The sequence below is a fragment of the Strongylocentrotus purpuratus genome, unplaced genomic scaffold, assembly GCF_000002235.5.
Source record: "Strongylocentrotus purpuratus isolate Spur 01 unplaced genomic scaffold, Spur_5.0 spur5_scaffold_20, whole genome shotgun sequence".
In the NCBI taxonomy this organism is placed as follows: Eukaryota; Metazoa; Echinodermata; class Echinoidea; order Camarodonta; family Strongylocentrotidae; genus Strongylocentrotus; species Strongylocentrotus purpuratus.
In genome coordinates, this window is record NW_022145606.1 from 28,946,353 (window position 1) to 28,972,789 (window position 26,437).

The 26,437-nt window shown below is 39.3% G+C and overlaps 2 protein-coding genes across 2 annotated transcripts in view; one reads left to right on the plus strand and one right to left on the minus strand.

Moving 5' to 3' along the window:
- LOC591100 overlaps nt 1-18,124 on the minus strand; it is a 33,112-nt gene extending 14,988 nt beyond the window's left edge. Inside the window, exons 1-5 of the mRNA XM_030993137.1 lie at nt 17,893-18,124; nt 11,246-11,361; nt 9,043-9,089; nt 7,349-7,418; nt 495-6,239 (exon numbers count right to left, since the gene is read on the minus strand). Of these exons, the coding sequence (XP_030848997.1) occupies nt 495-6,239; nt 7,349-7,418; nt 9,043-9,077 (5,850 nt within the window). The 5' untranslated portion in view covers nt 9,078-9,089; nt 11,246-11,361; nt 17,893-18,124. The remainder of the gene's footprint in view (nt 1-494; nt 6,240-7,348; nt 7,419-9,042; nt 9,090-11,245; nt 11,362-17,892) is intronic.
- A 1,127-nt stretch (nt 18,125-19,251) lies between these two features.
- Nucleotides 19,252-26,437, plus strand: part of LOC591077 (condensin-2 complex subunit D3) — a 29,743-nt gene continuing 22,557 nt past the window's right edge. The window contains exons 1-7 of the mRNA XM_030993832.1: nt 19,252-19,348; nt 22,247-22,411; nt 23,287-23,448; nt 24,037-24,329; nt 25,038-25,171; nt 25,836-25,935; nt 26,215-26,333. Of these exons, the coding sequence (XP_030849692.1) occupies nt 19,276-19,348; nt 22,247-22,411; nt 23,287-23,448; nt 24,037-24,329; nt 25,038-25,171; nt 25,836-25,935; nt 26,215-26,333 (1,046 nt within the window). The 5' untranslated portion in view covers nt 19,252-19,275. The remainder of the gene's footprint in view (nt 19,349-22,246; nt 22,412-23,286; nt 23,449-24,036; nt 24,330-25,037; nt 25,172-25,835; nt 25,936-26,214; nt 26,334-26,437) is intronic.

The window sequence follows — 26,437 nt, forward strand, 5'->3', positions numbered from 1 at the left end:
TATATGCATGAGTGTCTATCTACTATCTACTTTGAGAACACATAAATTGAAATTGGATCATTCAGTTGTTATTAAATAGTGCCTGGGGTAAAATTGAGAATAATCTTAAAGGAGAAAAAATAATGAATAACAATCAAATATACTGTACATAGAAAAATGAAGACTTAACACACAACAAGAAAATCTACAAAAAAAAAGGGTTTTTAAATTATAGGAGACAATACAAGCTTATTTTTTTATTCCAATTCTATTTAAACAAAAATCCATTTAAGCTTATTATTCTATGCTAGCTTTAGTTCTTTGGTAACATAGGACGTAGGTTTGAAAATGTAACAACCGACTTTGCTGCCTATAGGTAAAGGCACCCCTTAAATGATATTCATGAGAGGTTTGAAAATGTAACAACTGACTTTGCTGCCTATAGGTAAAGGCACCCCTTAAATGATATTCATGAGAGGGAAATGTAGGACAGACCACACACAGAAAATACTTACCGCTTTAGGCTTGAAAGCAGTACTGGTTGTGTGCTGGCTCTGTTGAAGCTGCTGCAGTCTTCGGCTAGCCAAGTTGGTGTCCTTCTGCAAGGTGCCCCCAGCATTGATGGATGTTGCTGCAACCCTAGGTGTGGTGAACTGTGTTTGGGCTCCCTGTGTTTGGTCTCCCTGAGAGGGGGCTGTTGATGCTTGACTGCTTTGGAGGCTTCCTTGTGGCACTTGTCCGGGCTGGTGACCCTGAGACATGACTTGACCTGCTTGGAAACCGGGTTTCTGATTCATTTGGTTTGAAGGGAGCTGGGGTGCACTCTGCAGCATTCGACTAAGCTGGCTACCCTGGGACACGCTGCTCTGAGATACCGACAGCTGACCAGACTGCGATGACATTTGATTCGCCTGCGATCCGGCAAAGTTCATCTGTCCTGGAACAACTCCTTGTGTTTGAGCCATCGGGTCAATCTGAAGAACAGCCTGGCCCTGGGTTGCTGTCTGCTGCACAGGAAGAGGCTGGTGATGAACCGTTCCAGAACCATTCCTCCCTCCAGACGTCTTCCGAATGAACTTGTTCTCTACTTTTACAGGTACCGGATCCTCATCGTCAAACTCAAAGACATCTTTTTCCTTAGTGACTGATGGTATCGTTCCTAGTGGAGCCTGTTTTTGTGAAGGAAGAATAGACACGTTCGGAGGAGCTTGTGGGGGAGGAAGCATCACCGATATAGTATTTGGGGGCAGTTTCTTTTTTGAAGATGAAACCACTGGAGGTTGACTTTGATTTGGAACAAACGTCCCTCCTTGTCCAGGTGCAAGTCTTTGCATTCCATCCTTCTGTCCAGTATTCACAGCCTGAATGGTGACATTGGGTGTGTAATTGGGGTTCTGATTTTGAAGTCCATCCGATGCTCTAGGAACACTGTTGGTGCTGAAGGTGGTCGATCCAGGTCTCATGAACTGCTGCATATCGCTTTGTCCCGTAGAGGATGGTATTCCACCTGGTCTTGTGTTACGAGTGGCATTCTGGGTCGCTTGCAAGATCGAGGACGCTACCAATTGTGCTTGATCAGCACTTGCAGAGAGATTATGTTGCTGTTGTTGTTGATGAAACTGCGGTTGACCTGCAACACCAGTTTGTTGCATTTGCTGGAATGAACCTGAAGGCATTGAAGCACCCATCTGTTGTTGCTTTGCCATCTGCTGTTGCTTGGCAAGCTGCTGCTTCTGCTTGAGATGTTGTAACTGCTTCATCAAATCTGGATGTTTCTGCAAGAGTGACTGAAACTGCTGCATGTAATGAGCTTGCTCCTGTGCACCAGATTGACCCTTTGCTTGGGCTGCCTGAGCCTTTTTCAAGAGGTCAAACGCTTGTAACAGCTGGGGCATCATCTTCGTGGAAGACTGACCGGCTTCTTGTCCAGGTTGTACCGACTGGACTGGAGCGTTTGATTGCATCATCTGTTGACCGGATGCACTCTGTTGTACATTAAGTGACATTGGAGCATACATTGGTTGGTTGCTCTGGATTACCTGGCCGCCACTGTTCATCATGCTCTGCTGACTTTGTAACCCTTGAGAACCCAGGAGATGCTGGCTTTGATGAGATTGCACAGGCATGCCTTGTGGACTTGGTAACTGCTGACCTTGTGGGCTTGGTGAAGGATGACCAACGCTAGGTGGACGTGACATCTGTCTGCCCTGAGGGCTGGGTAATGGTTGACCAGCGCTTGAAGGGCGATGTGGCTGCATGGCTTGAGGACTCTGTATGGACTGCCCTGCACTTGGTGGGCGATGAGTTGGCATTCCTTGTGGACTCGGCAGAGGTACACTAGGAGGGCGATGAGACGCGATCCCTTGTGGACTCGGCAGAGGCACACTAGGAGGCCCATGAGACAACATCCCTTGCGGACTCGACATAGGTACACTAGGAGGGCGATGAGAAGGCATCCCTTGTGGACTTGGCATAGGTACACTAGGAGGGCGATGAGACGATATCCCTTGTGGACTCGGAATAGGTACACTCAGAGGGCGATGAGACGACATCCCTTGTGGACTCGGCATAGGTACACTAGGAGGCTGATGAGACAGCATCCCTTGTGGACTCGGCATAGGTACACTAGGAGGGCGATGAGACGCAACCCCTTGTGGACTCGGCATTGGTACACTAGGAGGGCGATGAGACGCAACCCCTTGTGGACTCGGCATAGGTACACTAGGAGGGCGATGAGACGACATCCCCTGTGGACTCGGCAGAGGTACACTAGGAGGGCGATGGCTTTGATTGGATTGAGGGCTTGGTAGTGGCTGACCAATGCTTGGTGGTCTGGAGATTCCCTGTGGAATTGGCAAAGGTTGTCCAGCACTTGGTGGATGAGATATTTGGCTCTGGTTCGCAATTGCCTGAGCTTGCATTTGACTGGCTTGTGCTTGATTGGCCCCCAGCTGCCCTGAATTTTTCCTCTGTTGAAGTTGCAAGAGTTGGTTCATCAGTGCCGTAGTGTCAACTCCAGGATTTGCAGCAGCCATCTGTCTCTTCAATTGCTGTAACTGCAGAGCACTGACCATTGGTCTGTTCTGAGTGCCTGGCTGTTGCACAACGTTCATACCTTGACCTTGACGTTGCATTTGTTGTTGAACTTCTAAAGCACTGATCATAGGCTGCGTTTTAGCAGCACCTGCAACATTCATGCTCTGTCCCTGAAATTGACCAGGATTCTTGAGCTGAAGTGCGCTCATCATGGGTGCATTCTGTCGAATCGGCTGCTGGTTGAAAGATGTACCTTGAGGGTTTATCAACTGCAAAGCACTAACCATGGGCTGCTGTTGGTTATGAGCGAGACTCTTCATACCCGATTCCTGCATCTGCTTAGCTTTGAGTTCCAATGCACTTATAAGACCAGGAGTGGAAGATACTCCTCCAGCGCTCATCATTCCACTACTGCTTATGACATTTTCTAAACTTGCCGTCACATTTGTATTACTCCCGAGCATATGGGAACCCGAGGTAAATTCATTAAGATTTCCGCCTTGGTTAGGTAGGGAAGCAGCCGTCGAGGAGGCTAAGCTTGCGGTAAGAATGCTGCTGGTAGATGTTGTTGTAGATGTAGAGGTACTGCTTGCGACTACATGTCCAGCCTTTCCTTGAAATGTCTTCAAGAACTCCTGTTGAAAGTTCCGGTTGCTGACTGGAGCCACTGGTCGTGCCCCGAACATGTTTTGCTTCTTCAGTTGCGTCTTCTTGGTAGGTAAACTGCTCGTATTTGAGGTTGTACTCAAAACTGAGGTTGACTGGACAGAAACAGCTGCAGAGGATACAGAATCCTGGAAGTTCTGTTGGCTGAGTTGAGGGTGCTGAACTAAGGCAGGTACACTACCATTATTTCCTGGCAAGGTTTGAGTCTGACTTGGCAAGCGTTTCGTATTGACATTACTTGGTGTGACAATGGTGTTTGCAGGAGGAGAGTTCTGCTGAATGAAGATTGGCTGAGACTGGGTCCTCAGATCTGCTGTGCTGCTCAGTGCCTGCCTGAGATGAGCAGACGAAGTCTGGTCGGCCCTTGCGTCATGAGGCTGTACTTTTTGGAGTATCGTTTGTAATGGGCCTGAGGTTTGGTTTGCAAGAGAAATGGCAGCCATCTGTGCTTGACTTGACTGAAGTTCAGATTGTGACGTCTGCTTAGAATCTGCCTGTACTGTGGATATCTTTCCATAGAGTTTATGTCGGAATGTTTCAACTGGTTTAGGCTTGGATGAAGGAAAAGGTTCCGACTTGATCAAGTGCACTTCATTCTTAGCGGCCGTTACTGATTGTACATATGGTTGAATTGGATTGGATACATTCTGACTACCAATACTGCTTGAGAGTGTTACAGATGGAGTATTTACTATTTGGCTGGTTGGTTGGTAATATGACACAAGATCTGCCTTTGATGGAGGAGCAGCATATGTAATATCTTTGGTGCGATATGCAGTGGAAGCTGCCACAGACTGCGATGAGACGGTCGCTACTTTGGTTTGTGCCTGTGCTGAACTAACTACCTTTGGCTGAATGAGCTGTGGAGTTGCTTGGACCTTACCGTAGGTTCCTGGCTGTTGGCTCTGCACAAAGCTTACTTGATTGGTTCCAGATTGAACTATCCTGGCTTGGCTCTGTGCAATTGGAAGGACATTTGATGCACCTTGCGGATTCTGGATCACAATAGTTTGACCACCTGTAACATAACCTTGAGGCAATGTTATTGTTTGGTAGGCCTTTCCACCCGAAACACCAGACTGCAAAAACTGCATTACTGGTAAAGCTTGTTTCCCTCCCTGTTGTTGATTGACAGTAATCGTACCTGGCTGAACGACCGACCCTATGGCCTGCCCAGGCATCTGAATGGTGGCAAGGCCTGAACCACTTGTTTGGAGTTGCTGAATCTGTTGAGGGGCAAGAACTGTCGTTGGTCTTGTCATGAATATGAAGCTTCCTTGAGTGGCACCTATCGTGATGACAGGCTGGAGGACAGGAACAGATGACGGAGCAGAGGGTTGAACTTGGCTTTGTACAGCCCCTTGCATATTGTGTAAAACAACAGTCTGCTGTCCTGTCGCACTGGCCTGTCCATGGTTCAACTGGATGGTCTGTCCAGCTGGAGCGCCCCCTATTGTTTGAATATTTCCACCAGCTTGTGGCGCCAGCATGATTCTAAGTCCTTGTTGGGGAGGTGGTGCTTTAGACACGGCTGGAGCACCCATTCCCAGCTTGGGATGTATGTTCAAGGGAGTCTTTGTGTTGAGGACATATGTCTGCTGCATGGGCATGACAGTCTGCTGTCCACCAACAATTACCTTTCCAGGTGCTTGGAGGAACTGGGAGTTGATGACCTGCCCCTGAGCATCAATGACAGGCTGAGTTGAGAGGACTTGTGTCTGGGGCTGTGGTTGAGGTTGTGTTTGTGGCCTTACAACTGCCACTTGAGGAATGCTTTTGGTTGTCAGCTTTTGATGGTCTGTGACGTTACTACCTTGCACAGCCCCTCCCTGGACCATGACATTTGAGGGCGCTGCATTACTCTGCGGGACACTGGGTGTGGGCTGGACACTTTGTATCTTTCCTCCCAAGCTCTGTACAGTACGTGCAGTTACAGATCCTTTGACAGCTCCAGCCTGAGGAACTTCTACTTGTTGATTAGGAACATCATCTGAAAGTTCTCCTACTCCAGACAGCATCAGACTCTGTTGAATCACATCCTGGACGTTACGCGAACTGACCGAGCTGGGCGGGATGGCATGCTGCAACTTGTCAACTTCGTCCTCAAATGAAAAGATGCTCGAGAAGTCATCTTTCCCTGCGGCACTCTGGACGGATCCTTCCACACCCTCCTTAACTCCCAATTTCCCAAACAGGTCATCTCCTGCGGAAAAAGCCTGGTTGTTGCTACCCTGTGTCTGACCAGTGCCCATCATGAAGTCCGGGAATATCTCCTTGATCTCTCCCCCTTCTTGCTCACCGAACCCAAGGTCGATGATCGGCCTGGAGGCGGCCTGGTTCTGGCTGGTTTGAGGTTTGTGGCTGGTCGGGGTGAAAGGTCGATCACCCAGGAGGGAGAGGACAGTGTCATTTTGGATCGGTGGGGGCGAGATGTTCTCAAGGCGCATCAGAACAGAGGATGGGGTCTCATGATGGGACATGGAGGTGGCGCTAGGGTTGGGTCCGGTGGCATACTGGCTATGGGTGAGAAGAGTCTGCTGCTGGTACCGGGAGAACTCCTGTGTATCATAGAAAGACAGAACAAAGTCCATATTTAGAACAACTGATAGCTATGGGAGGAGATTGCTTAGGCCCAATTTTACAAAGGAGGTTTTAATTCAACCCATGGTTTAAACCGTCATTTACATACCCAGGGTCTAAAATTAGCGCAAAATAAGCGCGAAACAGTCAGATGTCCACAATCATTTTGCACTAATTTTAGACCATGGGTTATGAAAATGAGGGTTTAAACCTCCTTTGTGACTTCGAGCCTTAGTGTTCACATTACATCAACTATTAAATTGATAACTGAATTTGAATGCAATAGGGTCTAATGGTGGAAAAAAGAAAAAAAGGAAAAGAATTATGACTTCCTTTCCTGATATAAAGATGCAAGAATTGAACAATTAATGGGAACATAATGTAGAACAAATTTTCTTTTAACATGACAAAATAATTCTTCTACAGGTATAGCTCAAAATTCTCTGTGATCCACACATTGTGGATCACATAATCGTTCCGCAAGTCTTGCCGCTGCACTTTTGTCTTTTGGCAAGACATTCTACATTTGTCATTCTTCATCCATTTGTGGTAAATGGGTACTTAGTAAGGACTGTTTCCAGGATGTACTCTGTAGGTGTTTTGAGCATTCCTGGGATAAATGTGTGTTGCATTAACATAATTATTATCATTGTCATCGTCATCATCCTCCTCATCATTACAACTATAATTAAAGATAAAGTTGAGTTCTGGTCACGCGATTGCATTGTGAAAGAAAAGGTGTGGAATGGATCAGAAAAAAAGTTGATCATTTGGCATGTACATGTAAGTATTGGTAAAGTAACAAGCACTGTACACAGAAAGATGAATATTGGACTACAGAAATGGTGTCAGTGCTACTAACCTTGGTTTCCTTATCTTTCTATGCTCATACAAATGTAACTCAGCCAGGATACATTTTCTGCCAAAATTGTTTGGCAACTGACATTATTAGTAATCTTGAGCATTCAGTGTAAGTTTTGTTCGATTCTGTACAAATACATTATCTTTTTTTTTTTTTTTTACCAGAAATCAATTTATCTTCAATAGTAGTAGTATTACTATTTAGTATTAAAAACAAAATATATACCTCCAAGTCAGCACTATCCAATCCAAATGCATCTTGTTTGTCAAGAAATGAAGTCAATGCGTCAGGGTCACTGAAACAAAAAAAAAAACAGATGACAATAATTACTACATTTTATTAGAAACATTTGACCCAAGAAATAAAAAAGAACCAACAAATAACAACAACAGTTAATTGGTGCCAGAGTCAGCCTGATGCTGTTTCACTTCGATAGCCACTATAGACAGGTTTGACTGTACTATCCCTTACGTATCATTTTTATCAAATAAACCATCAGTGCATACATGAATAATGAAGACAATATTTTCTTGTTGGAACACACATATCCAGTATTCCTCTCAGCGAATTCTACAAATGTGTACGACTACGAATGACCTAAATCTGCCAATGTGCAGATTGTATCCCCGAACTGGCTTAAAATAATAATAATAATACACAACATTTATTAGGCGCTTAATACAGGTGTCTCTAAGCGCACCATAGTCTGACTAAAAATTATTTAAAGCACTTGTGCACTAGTTTGGCCAGGAAGGATTAGACCTGCCTGCATGGTTACTGACTGGTGGTTATCTCATCAAATTAGCTCTCAATTAACATAAGAAACAGGGGACCATGGAGGACCAATGGTCACCGATTATGCATGTTTGCTATAATAAAGGGCGCAAGTACATGTAGCTATAAGTTAACCCTGTAAACGATCATCGGATCGGCCGCCGATACCGATCCGATCAGGGGTGATCGGATAAAAATTACCGATCGCCGATCAATTGAAATGATCGGGAAAAAAATTGGCAGAATTTTTTTTTTTTATATTGTTTTTTATGCCAAGTTCTTGGCTATTAAATGCTCAAAAAAAATTCATGGCTGGGATGCATCTACATTATAATCCAAGATGGCGGCCCGCATGTTTTGCCTCTGCCCTTAGACCAATATTATTAATTTCAAAGTCATGAAAAGGCACTAAATATCAACAAACATGGTCTACAACAACTCTAAATGACAAAATAATCCCAGCCATGAATTTTTTTAAAGCATTTGATAGCCAAAAACTTGAAAATTTTCGTCATTAAAAAAAAAAAAATACCTACATTATAATCCAAGATGGCGGCCCGCATGTTTTGCCTCTGCTCTTAGACCAATATTACTAATTTCAAAGTCATGAAAAGGCACCAAATATCAACAAACATGGTCTACAACAACTCCAAATGACAAAATAATTCCAGACATTAATTTTTTTGAGCATTTGATAGCAAAAACTTGAAAATTTTCGTCATTTAAAAAAATAAAAAATAAAAAATAAATAAAAAAATTTAAAAAAAATAAAAAAATCAGCCAATTTTTTTTGTCGATCTTCCGATCCGATACCGATCATAGGTGCGAGGGTGTCGCTCCGATCTTCCGATCCGATCAGAGCCCCAACTTACAGGGTTACTATAAGTTAGTCTGCAAGCACAAACCCTGGTCAGTCGTAAAAGTGAGTCTGCACTATAAGACTACTATAGGCCATGTACTGTAGCTGCTCCTGACACAACCAGTAGGTAGCTGGGCTAGACTTCTCTCAAGGCACAATGATTTTTTGATTAAGTGTCAAATTAGGGTCTGCGCCTGCAGACTAGCTATAAGTAGTGCAGTGGGGCTTTAAATTCTACAACACTCCGAAAAAGATTACATGAAATTAGAAAGAAGAGACCACTTACTCTATCACGTCAAGTAAGCATCTACCATCATCCATGTCCTCAAATGGCTGTAGAAAAAAAAAATACAATGCACATCATTTCATTGCTGTCACTTTCAATCAATAATTAAAAGGCAATAGACCATTTTTGTAATTTGTATTCAAATTTAATGCATAATTCTTTGTTGAGTGCCATGTTACAATATATTTCATTCACCTGTTACAAATAATGTATAGTTCAATAGTCAGAATGTGAAAGGTAGGGCCATAAGCCATAAAGTCTGTCCTACCTAGCAATAATTAATATGTACATGTATGTAATCTACAATTCTGACTATTGAAATATAATGATTTGTAATAGGTAAATGCAATACTTTGTAACATACAAATGTAACACTTAACCCTTACTGTACTGGGCTATTTCGAGCACACTCTGGCCTCCCAGGCCCCCCCCCCCTATGATCTCGGTCGTCGAATGTCCGATGAACGCGAAAATTTGCATGTTTGTAGATATTTACGTAAGGAACAAGATGGTATAATTAGTTTTTTCCTAATATGCAAATTTTTGTTGTTATAGCCTAATTATTTATGCAAAATGCTAATTTTATGCATTTTACAGAAAACTCTACATATTTGTCAGTACACTTGTGAAGAATCTTGAAAATGTATTGAATAAATGTTTCCTTCATCTCAAATCTCAAATTATTTTCATGATATTTGAAAATGCATAGGTTAATTTGCATAAATTATGAATATGCAAATTACGAATATCTAATCTGGAAATATACAGGGAACTAGAATCATTACAAAAATTGTCAGACTCCACTTTTGTAATGTTGAAACTCATTATTCATATGAAACTTCTTTTCTAGTTACACAAAATAGTTATTGTAATGTAATTAATAATGATAATTTATGCAAATTTAATGCGATTTTCAACTTTTTATTTTCTTATGTATCTCATTGTTTTTTATTTATTATATCTATTGTTTTATTTCTAATGTATTCTTTTGTTCTGAAATACATCAAGTTACTTTGAGAAACATATAAAAGCAATTTGATATCAATTCATATCTTCACATTTCTGCTTGTACATGAATATACATGTATGCAATTATAGCACTTTTTTGATGACATGCGCATACTAATTGTTATGTAACACCTTACAGGTATATATCGATTTCGACGAAAATGGTATCAAAATGTGCGTACATGTAAGACTTGAGGGAAAAAAGTCATGAAACGACAATTTGAAATTCTGAGCGGTTGTGGCGCGATCTCCGAAAATGTTGAGGGGGGGGGGGCCTCCCAGGCCCCCCCCCCCCCCAGTACAGTAAGGGTTAACAAAAATGTATGCATTACATTTGATTACATTACAAAAATGGTCTATTGTAACAAGTTCATTTGTAGGAAAGTAGAAAAATTAAAGAAATAGAATGGTAAAAGCTTGAAATAAATTGACAAATATGAAAATTCTTTGAAATATTAGTTCAGCTGCAATAATATCTCTTCACAACAATATTGACTAAAACAGTACTGATAAAGTGTCAGCATTTCAATATGGCATAAAATAAAAATACATGATCTATGTGGTACCAAAATAATTGGAAGAATCTGTTTTTACTTTGAAATGGACACTATACTATGAAATATGAAATAAATTAATAAATATGAGTCAGTGCATATAATGAATGAATGACTGCATTGAAGTAAATTCATTAATAGATAAATACTGCAAGAAAATAAATAATTCCAAGGGCAATTAATGAACAATCGAATATGTATGGACTTCGGTCATGATATCCACTATAATCACATCAATAACAAAATTCAAATCGCCTTTCTCACAAAATGAACACTAATTTTTTACAACTTTGTTTACTTGGCTACATCACTATAAATCAGCTCACAATGGATAATGATAAAACAAAACATTATTAACCTCATTTTGGTTTCCTTTTTTATCATTCATTACTCTATTTTTCATTCTTCTACTTATTTTTATTTAGATATTAATCTACACTGTACATTTGCCATCCTCCACCAAGGTGTTAAATGGGTACTGGTAGGAAGGAATTCCTTGAATGAAGTGAGCGCTGTAATCGGCAGTCTAGCAGAGCCGGGGTAATAGTTGGAGTGTCTTGACCACCATGTATGGTGGATATGTGCGCTATATAAATATCAATATTATTATTATCATTTTGTGTTTTTTGTAAAGTTTTTACCTGAAAAGCCACTTTGGAGGATTCTTGTACTCATCCAGCAGCCCCGGCCTGCGTCATGTTTCTGGATTGCTTGGACTCACTTATATTAGAGCGTTCCCATTCAAATCAAGTCAAATCTGAAATCAATTAGAGGAAAAAACAAATACATTGAGTGATATCAAGTTGGGTGTTAGTGTTAGTGTTTAGAGCAGTTAAGAGCTCATAAATTAAATTAAGAGCCTGATTCGGATATCAATATTGATAGCATAACACCAATACCAAACTGGAAATCAACATTTGCTTATGATCCCTAGGGGCTAGTGTTAGTGAATACAACAGTTGTACGTAAAATATTACCACCAGCCACAAAGGTCGGTTCAGCAGACAACAATTGTGTAAAATTAATCTCACTAGTTAGCTAGCGGAAGTTGAGGATATTCAGAGGTCAAAGCCTTAACACCAGCTGATTTCCATTTGGGTGTTTAGAGTTGGTGTTAGTGTTTATTAAACACTAACACCAGCCCTGGACACCCAGCTTGCAATCACTCATTGTTATGACTACCTAATTTATGCAAATTTGGTTTGAATATTCATGCATTTGTAGAATTTGTTAGAGCTTGAATGTGCATGGAGCCAATTAAAAGCCCATTTTCGTAATGTAAGATTTCATGCATAAATGTACACGTCTTTGTTAAGAGCCTCATTGCAAATTCCATTCACCTGTAACGCATCATTGATATTCAATAGTCAGAATGCAAATTGAATACATTTTGTGCTGCTTGGTAAGACAAGCCATAATATTTGTCCAACTCAAAAGAACTAATGCATGCAATTTGAATCCTGTTTTAGCTATTTCTATTTAAATACAATTTCCACAAAAATATCTTTTGATATACAATTTCTACATTAATTTCTATTGAAATAGATTTTATACATTTCTATTGAAAAAGAATTTATACATTTCTATTGAAATAGAATTTATACATTTCTATTAAAGATTTTATACATTTCTATTGAAAATTTGAAATACAAGTGATTTGATACATTTCTATTGAAATACAATTTCTACATGTCTATTGAAATACAATTTCTACATGTCTATTGAAATACAAATTTCCAATGAAATATATATGTTTGTTAATTAACCCATAGCAGTAAGGTGTCTCCTCTTGTATATCATTTTGCAATATCTTTTATTCCCGAATGTTAGGGATTAAACCTCCCTCATACTTGAGCAGAAAAAGGGAAACAGAAAGTTTTGAGTGCCATTATAATCAAATAAAAGAAATTAAATTTTAAAGAGAAGGTTGAGTTCTGGGAAGAGGTGAAAAATAATTGTGAGCGTTACTCATTCTTATTATGCAAGTGTGGAAGAACATCAGATAAGACATGTTCCCTGAAAAGCATGGCTCTTCAAATGCCTTCATATTCTACATGTAAATATGCATGTAACATCGTAAAAATCGGGGGCCGGCTTTTTACGCCACGTGTTTGTGTAGTCCCATATACAACTTTCTGTGTACAGTGTTTGTAACTTTACCAAGACTTGGCCAAATTTCTTATCATTTTGATGATTCCAGAACCTTGCAATACACACAAATTCTTATATGTGCAGGGCTCTGATCAAGGGCACAAAAGTGTTACATGTGAGGTGAATTTTAAAAGTCAACTATAGACTGTGACAACATTATTTTTGTAATATGCAAACATTATGCAACATATAGCTAAAAAATCAGACCTTAACAAATTGCCGTTAAGTGGCAATCAGTAGCTAAATATCACATCATCAAAAATGTTACGTACATAACTCGGTGTCCACTTCATGCTGATATTTCCCTTATAATTTTACTTTTTCTGACAAAGTACATTAAATGTTAAAACATACTGTAAACAAAACTTAAAACCATTGCCATATCAACTTTTTGCAATTTAGTTATTAGAATATGGCCAAAACAAATGTGGACACCAAGTTATGTACAGTACATCTTATTCTCTACATGCTTTCTCTTTGCCTTATTGTCAGATAAGGTTTTGCATTAGTCTGATAACGACTTCAATTGAAGGAATGATATGTTTCCTGAATGAAACATAATTTGCAATGTGTAAATAGTTTGTAAACTACTATTACAGGACTGAAATGTAAGATTTCTGTACTTTAATAATCGTACATAACTGTGGACACCAAAAGTAAGTAGTTTTACATTCAAATAATAACTTCTTGTTCCTTAAATTCAATAAATGTTTGTTTAAATGAAAATGCAGAAGGGTGCAATTCATGCTGTATGGAATAAATAAATTTATTTATGATAATTATTTCAATTTTTTGATTGGTAGTAACGTACATAACTCGGTGTCTTTTCATAATGGTGTCTTAGTTATGTACATGACATGAAAAAGTTCAAACTGCAATATTTTGTAATATTCTTCTCACCAAATCAGATGTGTGTATGTCTTATACATTTTTTACTACCTTACCATGACAAATAACTAAATATAGGTGGTCTTATTGGAAAAACAAAACATGGAATACGTTCATAACTGTCACGTACATAACTCGGTGTCCACATTCATTGTTGATTAAATAACACATACAAGTTAAAATGCGGAATCCAATGTTATCAGTGCTCTTCATTCACCTATATACACCATTACATTGTCATTTTGAAAGAATACAATATGTTCTTGTATAGATTCTGGTGCACTGGTATGTACATAACTGCAGGACACCAAACATTTTCCATTTACAGACATCTAAATATTTTTAAAACCATGACCCAGAATGAGATGATCTGATTGGAAATCAAAGATAAAGTGAAACTAAACATTATAACATTGCAAGCTTGTAAATAAATCAATTATTTATACACCATTCTTCAGTTAGTAAGGTTTGAAATTTGCAGGACACCAAAGTTATGTACATATCACAAAAATTGTATCACATGTAAATAGAATAAGAAAGTAAAATACTTGGAATTAACTCAACAGAAATGTTAATTATTACATAGATTCTACATCAAGATGGAAAAAAATCATAAGTTTTGCATCCAATTAGTAAAAATCTGGTAACCAATTAGTGCATGTTTTGAATGTAACATTAAAAGTGCTGAAAATAGGCCTTTTTTCATCATAAAATTGCTCTAAAATCTTTAATTTTAACTCAATGAAGCTGAAACCTTGTTTTGAGCTTCCCCAAATGATACTTTGTAATATAAAAATGCTAATTTGTTTCTGGGTCTCATGGTTTTGAATAATTGAACAATTTCCCAGTGTTCAATCTAAGTGTACCCTTGATCTGAGCCTTGCACATATGCTAGATGATCAACCTTTTCTGATCCCACACCGTTTCTTTCACAATGGAATCGCATGACCAGAACTCAACTTCATCTTTAACTATACATTGACAACACGCTATAAAATATAACTAACAAATATTTCCTCAATATTATATTTCCCATACAATGATCTTAAATTACAAAATATGAGGAAAGAATTTAAGTTGTGATCATTTTATGACTTTAAGTTTAGGTCTTTTTTCAAACTAGATTGTGAAGAATAACCAGAGTTGTGGTCATTAGACTTCTGGCTACTAGTACTGTATATGAATGAGGCTTCAGTTGTGTATGGCGGTGTGACCAAAGTTCGCGCGTGACCAAAGTTCGCTTTCTCAAAAAAATCGGTAAGATTTCGAAAATCTGATATCACCAATGGAAAGAGGGTCTTAAAATTACCCAGAAACGAAATTTTCTTTAGAATTGGTTGCGAAATTGTGAAAATATTGACAAAAGATTGGCAAATTTTGCAGTTATTTGCGTCCGTTCCGAAAAATTATCAACTTACCGATAAGGGTCTGGAAATCTTCATTTTGAGATCAGAAATCCTGAAAATTGTAAGTAAAGAGTGGTACGAACTGATTGTACGATATCTTGCCTTGCAAATTATGATATTACCTTATTTTTGATGGATCGCTTTTTTTGATAAATCAACTGTAAACCACCGTGCGTGAAGTTAGGTCTCATTGTTTTTATGACTTTTTTAGATGCAGCGCGCGCGCACGATCGGACATCGAATTTTTAGATCGCGATATCTCCGAAATCCTTCGACGGTAAATTTTTCTAGTTGAACCAATCTGTAGTAAAAAACTTTGCCGTCCATTTGGTAATAATTGAAATAAATAAAGTTGTGTAGAATGTGAGAAATCATAGATCGAATATCACATTTTGTAATATGTTCTAAAATGTCCGCGAACTTTGGTCACCCCCTTCATACATCAAAAAATTGAAAATATTAATATTAACAATAAAACAAATAAAACTAATATCAATTATATTATTAATATAAACATAACAATAATAATTAATAATAAAACAGGCCAGGGTAGTGGAATAAGTACAACAATATTTGACCCCCCCCCCCAAAAAAAAAAAAAAAAAAAAACAAACAAACAATAACACTGACATTGAAGAATAGAATTTGAATTTTTGAACATTATATTCAAAGAAACAAATTAAAATAGGCAGATTTATAGGTAGAACTAGAAGTCTATTTCCATTTCAAAATTGAACAGCTAGACTATAGGCTAATAATACTAAGAGAAAATTAAATACAACTTATTTTGAAATTAATAAAAACTCATTACCCCTCCACACAAAAGAGAAAAACAAAATTAATAGCGATAAATATTAAAAAAAGAAAAAAGAAGACAAACACTTATTTAAACATTAATGTCATGCCTCATGGCCATATGACTAGTACGAGTACAGTAGGCTATCAGTGGCGGATCCAGGGGGGGGTGAAACGGCCGCTGGCCCCCCTTATCGGCGGTGCAAAAAAAAGAGGAAGAAAAGAAGAAGAGAAAAGAAAGGAAGAGAAAAGAAAGGAGAAGAAAAGAAAAAAGAAAGGAGAGAAAAGAAACAGAGAGAGAGATAAAAAAAGGAGATAAGAAACAGTGGCCCACCCCCCCCCCCTCCCCCTCTCGCTTGGTCGCTACGCCCCCTCGCCCATTAACACAAAACTATGATATGATGGATGATGCTCCCGGCCGTGATTTATCCATGGTTGGTGTAATAGATATTTTTTCCCTTCATTTCTACTAACCTAATTGTGTGCTATTACAATGATGATTATTTCATTTTCCCTTTAAAGCAGGCGCATATACATGTAATCAGGGGCGGTAGGGGCAGTAAGAGGAGAGAGAGTAAGAGGAAGAAAAAGGAGCAGACAAAGAAACATTTTTGAAAATTCCGTCAAGTCGAGAACGGTACAACGAATCATCTTCTTTCTCTAATAATTTAATGAAATGTCAAAGCTTCCACGCTTCGCTCGGGAAGCAGGGGGCAACTGAATTCAGACAAGGATTAAGAGTCAAGAATGGTACAAGTTAACGAATCCTCTTCTTTCTCAAATAATGTAGTGAAACGTCAAAGCTTCTGCGCTTCACGTGGGAGGGGGAAAACTGAATTCAGACAAGGAATAAGAGTCGAGAATGGTAAAACAAATCATCTTCTTTTTCTAATAATTAATGAAAGGTCAAAGCTTCGCGCGTAATGGGGGGGGGGGGGTTGGGTGAAACAGCGAGCTGTCCGAAGATGAATTTTTGTTATCTTTTCTCATTTATTTTGGTGATAAAAAAGTCTTTCACAAAATACATATTTTGCTCAAATTTTTGTTCGCTCGCTTCGCTCACTAGCCGAATTGTGAAGCCGTTGGTATTGGCATGTTGAGTTGAAGAGCTGACCCTACCCAAATCAGAGGCTAACGAACGAAAGAGACAGAAAATTTGGGCTAGGTCAGACTCAGAATCAGATTCATAGTTCAAGTCAGATTCAGAGTCCAAGTTGGGTCCTTTTTTAATTTTTTGTAACAAGCCTTTGGCAACAAAAAAATTAAACAATTCTTAGAAAACAATCATCATGATCATAACATTCCCATCCCACCATTGCATTGATCTAGACCTACATGTATGCATAAAACATGTTCAAAGCAGGAATATCCGTATTCATTGTGTGGGCACAGAATGAACAGATACTGTGCTGATGCACACATCACACATCGTCACATGTATCTACCGCACACGAACTACTATAGTTAGCCTACATGTACAAGCGGACACGGGATCTTTGTGTAGGCCGATGCTAGCCGCCTGATAAACCATCGATGTGCCCTCCCGACGCGTTGGCCTACCCCGACTTGTGCAGACAAACCGGCTTTGATTTTTCTTTTAACCCATAATTTACACATCTAAATCAGGTGCTATATTACAGTTTTCAAGTGTTCAACTGCCAAAACAATTAAGAACAGATTGCAAGTTGTCTTAAGAATAAGATTTACAGTCAGGAAACATAGAAATTATCGATATTTCAGCTAGAATTAGTAGCTGATGAACGGCTGTAAATTATTACACTACTTTCCAGCATTAGATTTTTCCCCATAGGCCAGACGTGTGTTAATACGGCTCTGTATCTTTCTACACAGAGCCAATGGAAACGAGTGCGTAAGTGCATCAGAAAGGCAGTATTCTACACTACGGAAAAAGAGCAAAAAATCCTACATCATATAATGTTATTTTCAAGGAAATATGTCATCATTTAGCTGTAGCAAGCAGCTCGTACAGCTGTGGCACGTTTAACCCCTAAAATTTATCAGAAAATATTATTCGGCATTTCACTCACCGTCGACAGGTTCCGAGGTTCCGAGTATAATAGGGTAATTTTAATGACAAAGAAGCTGATTGGACAATACCACAGACAAACAAAATTACCATATCTAAATGACCAATGGGGTGCGGTGTCGCTTATCTGAGTCACAGGGTCATAGGTGGGTATGTGTCGGGTTTCATTATTCCTCTTCAAGGGTGTATGTTAATAGGTACGGTACGGTATAAAAATAGAATCGTAAAATTAAGAATGCATGCAAACAAATACCTCATTCCCCGACCAATGCAGATACATTTTTTCCCATTTTGACATCAGTTACGAGAATTGGGGTTCATCTAAAAGGGTTTTTAATGCTTCATATATTTGATCACATGGTTGATTGAATTCCCAGGACAAATGTATACAGAGCTCGAATCAAAATCACCTGTCATATTTTCTTTTCCTTTAATTGAGAGGTCAGTCGATTATTAACAAAGGGTTTAATATTTAGCTTGACAAGCTCTCATTATCTTTCTGAAGATAACAATTAAGTTATATATGTATGATATAGTTCATTGTTTGATACCCCTTCATATATGGTATGTACAATATTTATTTACTCTAATAATGCTGATAATTTGAGGAATGATTGCGAAGTATTTCACATAGTGTTTCCCTGCATTACAGTTGACGAGTCACTGTACCACCTCCCCCCCCCCCCCCCCCCACCTGAGCTAGCGCTCGCGACAGTTTGCTTTCTTATGACGTCAAATCTATTTTCGAGAAAACCTGCATAGCGTTTAACGGAGGAAAAAGTATACATTTTTGTATTATTATAAATCTAATTTGAATTTTAGGAACGCTAACTGAGATAAAAATTCCTGTGTTTTACAATTAACAATCAATTTTTGATTCCAAAGGATAAAATATTGATGTTTTTCACCATGAATAATTCATGCAGCTTTATCCCCGAGTCAGTAAGTGGTTTTACAAGACTAGTTCTCTTTTGAAATGGCGCGCGCCTAGCCTACGTACAGGGGGAGTTTCACAAAGATCCTAAGTGGGACTTATGTTATGGAAAGCCATTTGTAGCCGTAAAATTAAATATTTCCAAAAGCAAATATTGAAGTATTTTAGATTTTTCATAAATTTCACAACAAGAACATGAAATCTTCTCAATAATCAAAAATTTAAATGATTTGATTCAACATTTTATGCCTTCACAAAAATAATTACAATTTTTTTCAATGATGCTAATGGCTTTCCATAACGACTAAGTCTAAACTTAGAGATAAGTTCAACTTAGGATCTTTGTGAAACACCCCTGAGGTGTTAGCGCGCGGCAAATTTGATCGACGGCTAATACACACGTACATACCGAATTGGAGTCGTGTATACTAGACTGTGTATTGTAGATAAATGGGGAAAATGGCGAAAGAAACAGAGACCGCTGAACGGTTCAAAACTTTGGGAATAGAGGACCTAGATGAAGGTAATAACTTTATTTGTGGTGTTCGATAACTGAGTAATAATATGTTTAACTGGTGGTGTTGCTTCTGCTTCTGCATTATGGTCCTTTGTTCATCGAAATTTGAAACTCGGAACATGAAACAGTCAGATTGAAATTTGAAGTGTTGATGTTAATGTTGTTGTAGACCGAAAGCTTCAGTCTCTATAATCGTCGGTTGTTCCACTGAGACTACGTCTGGCTCCACTAGACCTCCGGTTATAGAGACTGAACGACTGCCTATGCCAGCCTGTGTTGAACTTATTCCGCTAGATTTTAGCCGCTAGGCCCCTCCCACAAACTTGCCACGGCCGTATTGTTATGCCCCCAAAATCCCCCAAAATGTCATTTTACCTCGTTCATTTCCAATTTTAAATTAGGCCTAGGCTATAATACATCGGTTCCACTTACTAACTTGATTGATATAATCCGTTTAATGGTCCCTTTTAAGGAAATTATCGGTCAAAATCGACATCCATGTTGAAAATCTTGCAAGCCGTGTTAAACTCTCGCTGCCGTCAATCTCATCCCTTCTAGTCTACGCCGAAGGCAAAATGATTATGAAGGAAAAACTGTGATAACGCCATTACGAACGTGTAGATGGCGCACAGTTTTTCCTTCATAATCATTTTGCCTTCGGCGTAGACTAGAAGGGATGAGATTGACGGCAGCGAGAGTTTAACACGGCTTGCAAGATTTTCAACATGGATGTCGATTTTGACCGATAATTTCCTTAAAAGGGACCATTAAACGGATTATATCAATCAAGTTAGTAAGTGGAACCGATGTATTATAGCCTAGGCCTAATTTAAAATTGGAAATGAACGAGGTAAAATGACATTTTGGGGGATTTTGGGGGCATAACAATACGGCCGTGGCAAGTTTGTGGGAGGGGCCTAGCGGCTAAAATCTAGCGGAATAAGTTCAACACAGGCTGGCATAGGCAGTCGTTCAGTCTCTATAACCGGAGGTCTAGTGGAGCCAGACGTAGTCTCAGTGGAACAACCGACGATTATAGAGACTGAAGCTTTCGGTCTAATGTTGTTGGTGATCTTTCCCATTGCTAACGGCCCTGTCACTATTACACCTCACCTGCCCCGCCTCCCCACCGCCGGGCAGGGCGGCTAGCTGTCGGGGGCTGAGGGTTACGGTAGATCTAGTCAGTAGTCGTACCTAGGCTACATTCTTCTTCTTCTTCTTCGGGAGTACTCCTCAACGTTCCGTAAGGAACCAAGCGAGGAGGAATGAGGGGGTGCGCACTGTGCTTATTTAGTTCTTATTGCTTGAGTCTTGGTTGCGGAAAAAGTTGGTTGCTTGGAGTTTGAAGGTGTCAATGTTCGTGGTCCTTTGGATGTCGGAGTGTTTAAAACAATTGGTGCGGGTGGAGTATTGGATGAAGGAGTTTCCTGAGGTACGTCTGGTGGCTCGTGTAGCTGGACGCAGGTAGTCCGACACCGGCAGGGCCAAGTGCCCCCCCAAGGCTTTGTGCAATATACAGACCCTCGAAACTTTCCTTCGAATAGAAAGCAAGTCCCATCCTAACCCTACCATTAGTTTTGTCGCGCTGGTAGTTTGCCTGTAGTCATTGCATACCATTCTGGCTGCCCTTCTTTGGACCTTGCCAATTTCCTGTGTATGTTCTTTGGTATATGGGTCCCAGACACTAGTACTAGAACTATATTCTACAATTGGACGGACTAGGGTTGTGTAAGCTAAGGATTTAGTTTGTTTAGTACATGATATAAGGTTTCTACGGATGAATCCATTGACCTTATTTGCAGACGATGTTATGTTAGAAATGTGTTTATCCCACTTTAGATCATTGGAGATCTCTACCCCTAGGTACGAGTGAGAGGGAGTTTCCTGTAATACAGTACCTCCGATGGTGTACTTGGTTGTTACAGGGGATCTAGAAGCGTTAAATCTAAGAACATGACATTTTTGGGGGTTGAGTTGCATTTGCCACTTATCCACCCATGCAGAAAGTCTGTCAAGGTCGTCCTGTAGTCTGGTAGCGTCAAGTTGAGTTTTTATTACCACTCTTCCCTCTACTCTAGCTCTAATGTTAGCTAGATTACGAAACCTGTATCATGTTAATTTGTTTGTTAATAATGACGTAGACGAGGGGTCTTCAATTTCTTTTATTTCCAAAATATCCTGATTCCTGATTTGTTTATTGCACACACAAAAAATGTTTAAAATCAAAATAAAACGTTTCATTCAACTTTGAGTTTCAGTTTGTTAAAAAGTGTTATGTTTTTTTTTTTAAATTGATGTTGTCGTTTGGAATATAATGGCACTGCATTAAGTCGGACTCTATCACTTTACAGCCGAGGATGCAGGTTCGAAACTTAGTAGACCTAACATCTTTTGGATGGTGACGTTTGAACTAGTTAAAGGGACTTGGTAAGATTGTTCAGATGAGTAGTGGTGCGAGATGTACAATTAAAGATAATCTGAAAGTCTGAGTGAAAACGGACCATTAATTATTTATGATACAAATTGGGAAAAAAGATCTGATCGATTCCTGGCTTAATTCTCCCAACTATTAGTAGAGGTCTATTTCACTTTTAATTATGTAAAATTACCTTGCTTGGTTTGGGCAGTTATGTTTTTAAAACTTAACCGGACAAATATCCTAACTAAAACTTGTAAAACTAAAACTCTAGTTTTGTTTTTGTTTTTAGAGAGAGAGAGAGAGCATATTTTGTAACTGCTTATGAATAGACATTTCGAGTGCAGACATTTTCATTGATATGGAAATCCTGAATATGAATTAAATTATTATAGATCTAGATCTATTTCATTACTCGTTTTATAAAATAATTAAAAATGCCCAGTGGTCCAGTCATTTCTTTACTTGAATGTCTCCTTCCCTTCCAGAATGGGTGAATGTTGTATGGACAAGCGACTTCACAGAGAATCCAGAGCCTCCGCAGTCGGTCCAGGGTCTTTGGTCCAACCATCGTGATGTCCTGAGCTCTTTGGAAGATGCCATTGCCTGCTCTACAACGTGGGCCAGGGTAGACTTTGCCACGCTTCCACAAGGTATAATCTCACTCCATTTCATATCAGGGACCCATTTCACAAAGACCCTTCTCGTGATTTATTCATTATCCAAAGTACATAATTATTGCAGTTTCATTTATGTTTATTGTATTTTCATTTTCATTTTTCATTATCATGTTATTGTTATACACTGTTAGTTAAGTAGTTCGTCTAAATTAAGCACAACGTTCATTTCACCTTTCTTGTTGATCCTTATTATTTAGTTTAAACATAATTTTCATTTCATTTGTTTTGTAAAGCGCTTAGAAACTATCTGCATAGTGCATACCAGCGCAATATACAGTGTCAATCTTAGACATTATTATTATTATTATTTTTCAGTGACAAATCTGCTGATAACCAATCAGAAGCAGGGATTTCTCTCGCTTACAGCAAAATCTGTCATTTGTCACTAATGACAGGTTTTTTTGTGAAATGGGGCCCAGTCTTAACCAAATAATTACCGACTAGCCTGGCGATTGGACAAACCAACATCGCAGAGTTGATATTATTGGGGCTACTTTCTTGCCAAATTGAAGGCGAGTGAAGAAGAATGATAAACCAAACATCAACACTAAACATATAACTGGTGATTCTGCTTACGCGTTGTTGTTGTCTAATTGTCTTATTTTACAAAAATGATTACCGTAATGTTGATGCATCTCTTTCTGTAGCCTTTCTCTCCTGACTGATGATTAGAATATTTGACTCATGTTTAAAGAAATTATCGGGAACAACAACCATAAATTTGTAAACCATAAATTTATGTATTTTTTATTCATAAATATTTAGCTACCAAAATGTCTGTATGCACTAAATTACTTGTACTCATCTTCATATTATTGTATTTGCTCTCTCAAACACCCCTATTTCAGGATTTTGGAACGTCCTTTGTGAGAATGGCATTGTGCCCAGGGCTCTCCTGGCTGGATTGCATCACTTCATGAATAGGGTGGACAGCCTCCTTTCGTCGGCAGTAGAGAGAGAAGTTGCAATAGCAGCTGCCCACTTGTACATCCTCCTGCTAGAGATACCAGGTAAAGGCCCATGCACAAGCAATAAAAGATTTAAAGCCCGTCTGCACTAGTTTGCCCAGGAGGGATTAGACCACCCAGTGTGGTCACTGACAACCAGGTGGCTATCTCATCAACTCAGCTCTCAATTAACATAAGAAAAAGAGGATCATGGGGGACCAATGGGCACCGCTTAGGCATTGTTTTCTATATAGAGGGAGCAAATAGTACAGTGTGGCTTTAAGATTCTTGTTTCACAAAGCGAGTTATCAATAACACTGCCTTTGTCTGTGACAAATTCATTCAAAGCTAATAAAATGCAATGGTATCAATAGTTTGTCTCTGTCAGTGCACAGGAAATATGTTTTGGTTATTCCTCCAAAAAAAGAAAAGAAAAGAGGAACAAAGAAATATTAATACAAAATGCACTATTATCACTTGTCAGAAAATGAACCAAATCAGGGTCCTGTTTCACAAAGCCTTTTTTCAATCACAAATGACCAAAATCAGTGACAAATCTGCTGTTAACCAATCAGAAGCAAGGATTTCAGTAGCTTATAACAACAACTGTCATTTGCCACTAATGACAAGTTTTGTGAAACACCCCCTCAGGTAGCGGAGCCTACCGTGTGCAGCAGCCGATGCTGTTTGAGGAAGCCCTGGACACCTTCAAACTCTGGCCCAAGACGGAGACCAACAAACGGAAGCGTCCTGAGCCGAGAGGACACCAGAGCTCCCAACAGCAAGCGGGAAAGAAGTCCAGACGGCTCGTCTCCAGTCAGACGGCGTCCCAGAAGACAGGCGATGGTGGAGATGATGAGGAAGAGGAGGAGATGGAGGATGTGGTTTCCCTGACAACGCAAGAAGTGGATCGCATCCACAGGGCTATCTACCACACTATCAAGGTTTGTTTTATAACAATAATTGTCAGCAATTCATTCAGCGATGGATTCTACTTTTAGTACGTAACCAAGTTAACCAAACATATATTTCACTTCTGTGATTTGATTCGCTAGGGATCATATAACAGCTTCCTTCATTTTGTTACCTATTTTTCAGGCTTTCTTACTTTCAAAATTAGTGATAGTCAAATGTTAGTTTGTAATAATCTGTTGAGGCTCTTTTTTACATAGAATATGATTATAATGTGAAATGAAATGCTTTCATATTTTAGGTATGCTTACAATCTACAGTTATCAGGACGCATGTGATAACACGTGACCTCATTTTCCGCACTCCTCTAACTTACAGATCAATAGGGGTTAAATTTGCTGCAGTTACGGTGACAAAATAACATGTGAACCTGATCTGCTCGGCAATGAGCCGTGTTTAATTTATGCAAAGTCATTGTGGACATTCGTACTCCACGTAAAATGATGTAATCAAGCCGGCAGCTAGTTTTTATGCTGAAAAACTTTTGATTTTCAGAGCATTAGATTTCAAGTTTTGAGAGAGCTGTTACTCCTCTGGCAGACACTAAAATAGCCAATACGTGTAAATGATATTGTTATCTATGGCTCACAAGCTTTCCATTGATACATAATTCATGTATTGCATTTTTCACTTCCGACAGGGTCTTTAATTATGTTGTAATATTTTGTTCAAAATAACAGGAGGTTGTTTTCTTGCTGAGAAATGTGCCTTTGAAGAGCTCAGAAGAGATCATCCAGCACGTCATGCAACGCTTGACTGAAGTCAGTCGCGTCCCCACGGAGCAAGGCTGGGATTGCCAGTTTGGGAACAAGAGGTAAGCAAAGAATATATACAGTCAAACCTGTCTATAGTGACCGTCCAAGGGAAACAAAAAAACTTGCCTTTGTAGACAGGTGGTCTTTGTAGAAAGGTGGTCACTAAAGCAGGCTTGACTGTATATGATTAGGTCAAATAAAAAGGATTTCTATATCTTGTCCCCTCATCGTTATATTTTCAACCTATAGCATTTTTTTTAATTGAATAAATAATATGATGAGAACTATCAAAGAGTTTCATCAGGAATTCAGGATGGTTGTAATAATGGTTTGAAAGGTTTGTTATCACATCCAAAAGGAATATTTACATGTAACAGTTTAGTTCTCTTGAGCTCAGATATTTTCCTCAGAGGTAAATTGGCAGACTGAAGTGAGCCGCCAATTTTACGATCGCTGGTGGTTGTAGTTTTGGCAATTACTGCGTTGTATTTTTTTAGGACATTGAGGCAAATGGGTTGACAAAATCACTATATAGCAAACAATGCCTAATCGGTGACCATTGGTCCCCCATGATCCCCTTTTTCCTTTTTTTTAATTGAGAGCTGATTTGATGAGATAACCACCTGTAAGTGACCATGCAGGGAGGTCTTATCCCTCCTGGCCAAACTAGTGCAGATGAGCTTTAATTCATGTCTTGCTATGATCTTCTATTTTTCTGCACAGTTCTTTTGAGAATGTCCACAGCATCAGTCACCTGGCCTACCTTGGTCTTGAGGCGTTGTGCTCCGGATCTCACGGGGAAACCTCTCATATGCTACGACAGGTGAGTTTACCTAGGGAGTGTCTCTCTGTGTCTCTCTCCCTGTTGTGTAAATTGCTGTGTCTCTCTGGGTTTCTGTTTCAATGTACATATATCTCTCTCTCTTGTTCCTTTTCTCTCTTCCTTTGTTCTCTGTCCCTCTACCTCGGTCTCTCTATGAATGTCTGTCTTTCTCTTGATGGTTCTCTCCCTGTCTCTCTCTCTCACGCTCTTGGACCATCTGTATGTTTTGCATATCTTTTATTTTGCTTTATTCAATTCCTTTGTCCTCTTGTGCTATAGGTCTTCAAGCATCTCCTTCCTAACATCCTCATGCTGATAGGTGAGAATCAATCCGTTGCATCAACAAGCATACCAAAACACATCCAACAGATGAAGGATCATGCAGAAGCATTTGCCAGGTAACTATTGATAATGATGATGGTGGTGGTGGTGGTGGTGGTGATGGTGGTGGTGATGGTGATGGTGGTAGTGGTGATGGTGATGATGATGAGGATGGTGGTGG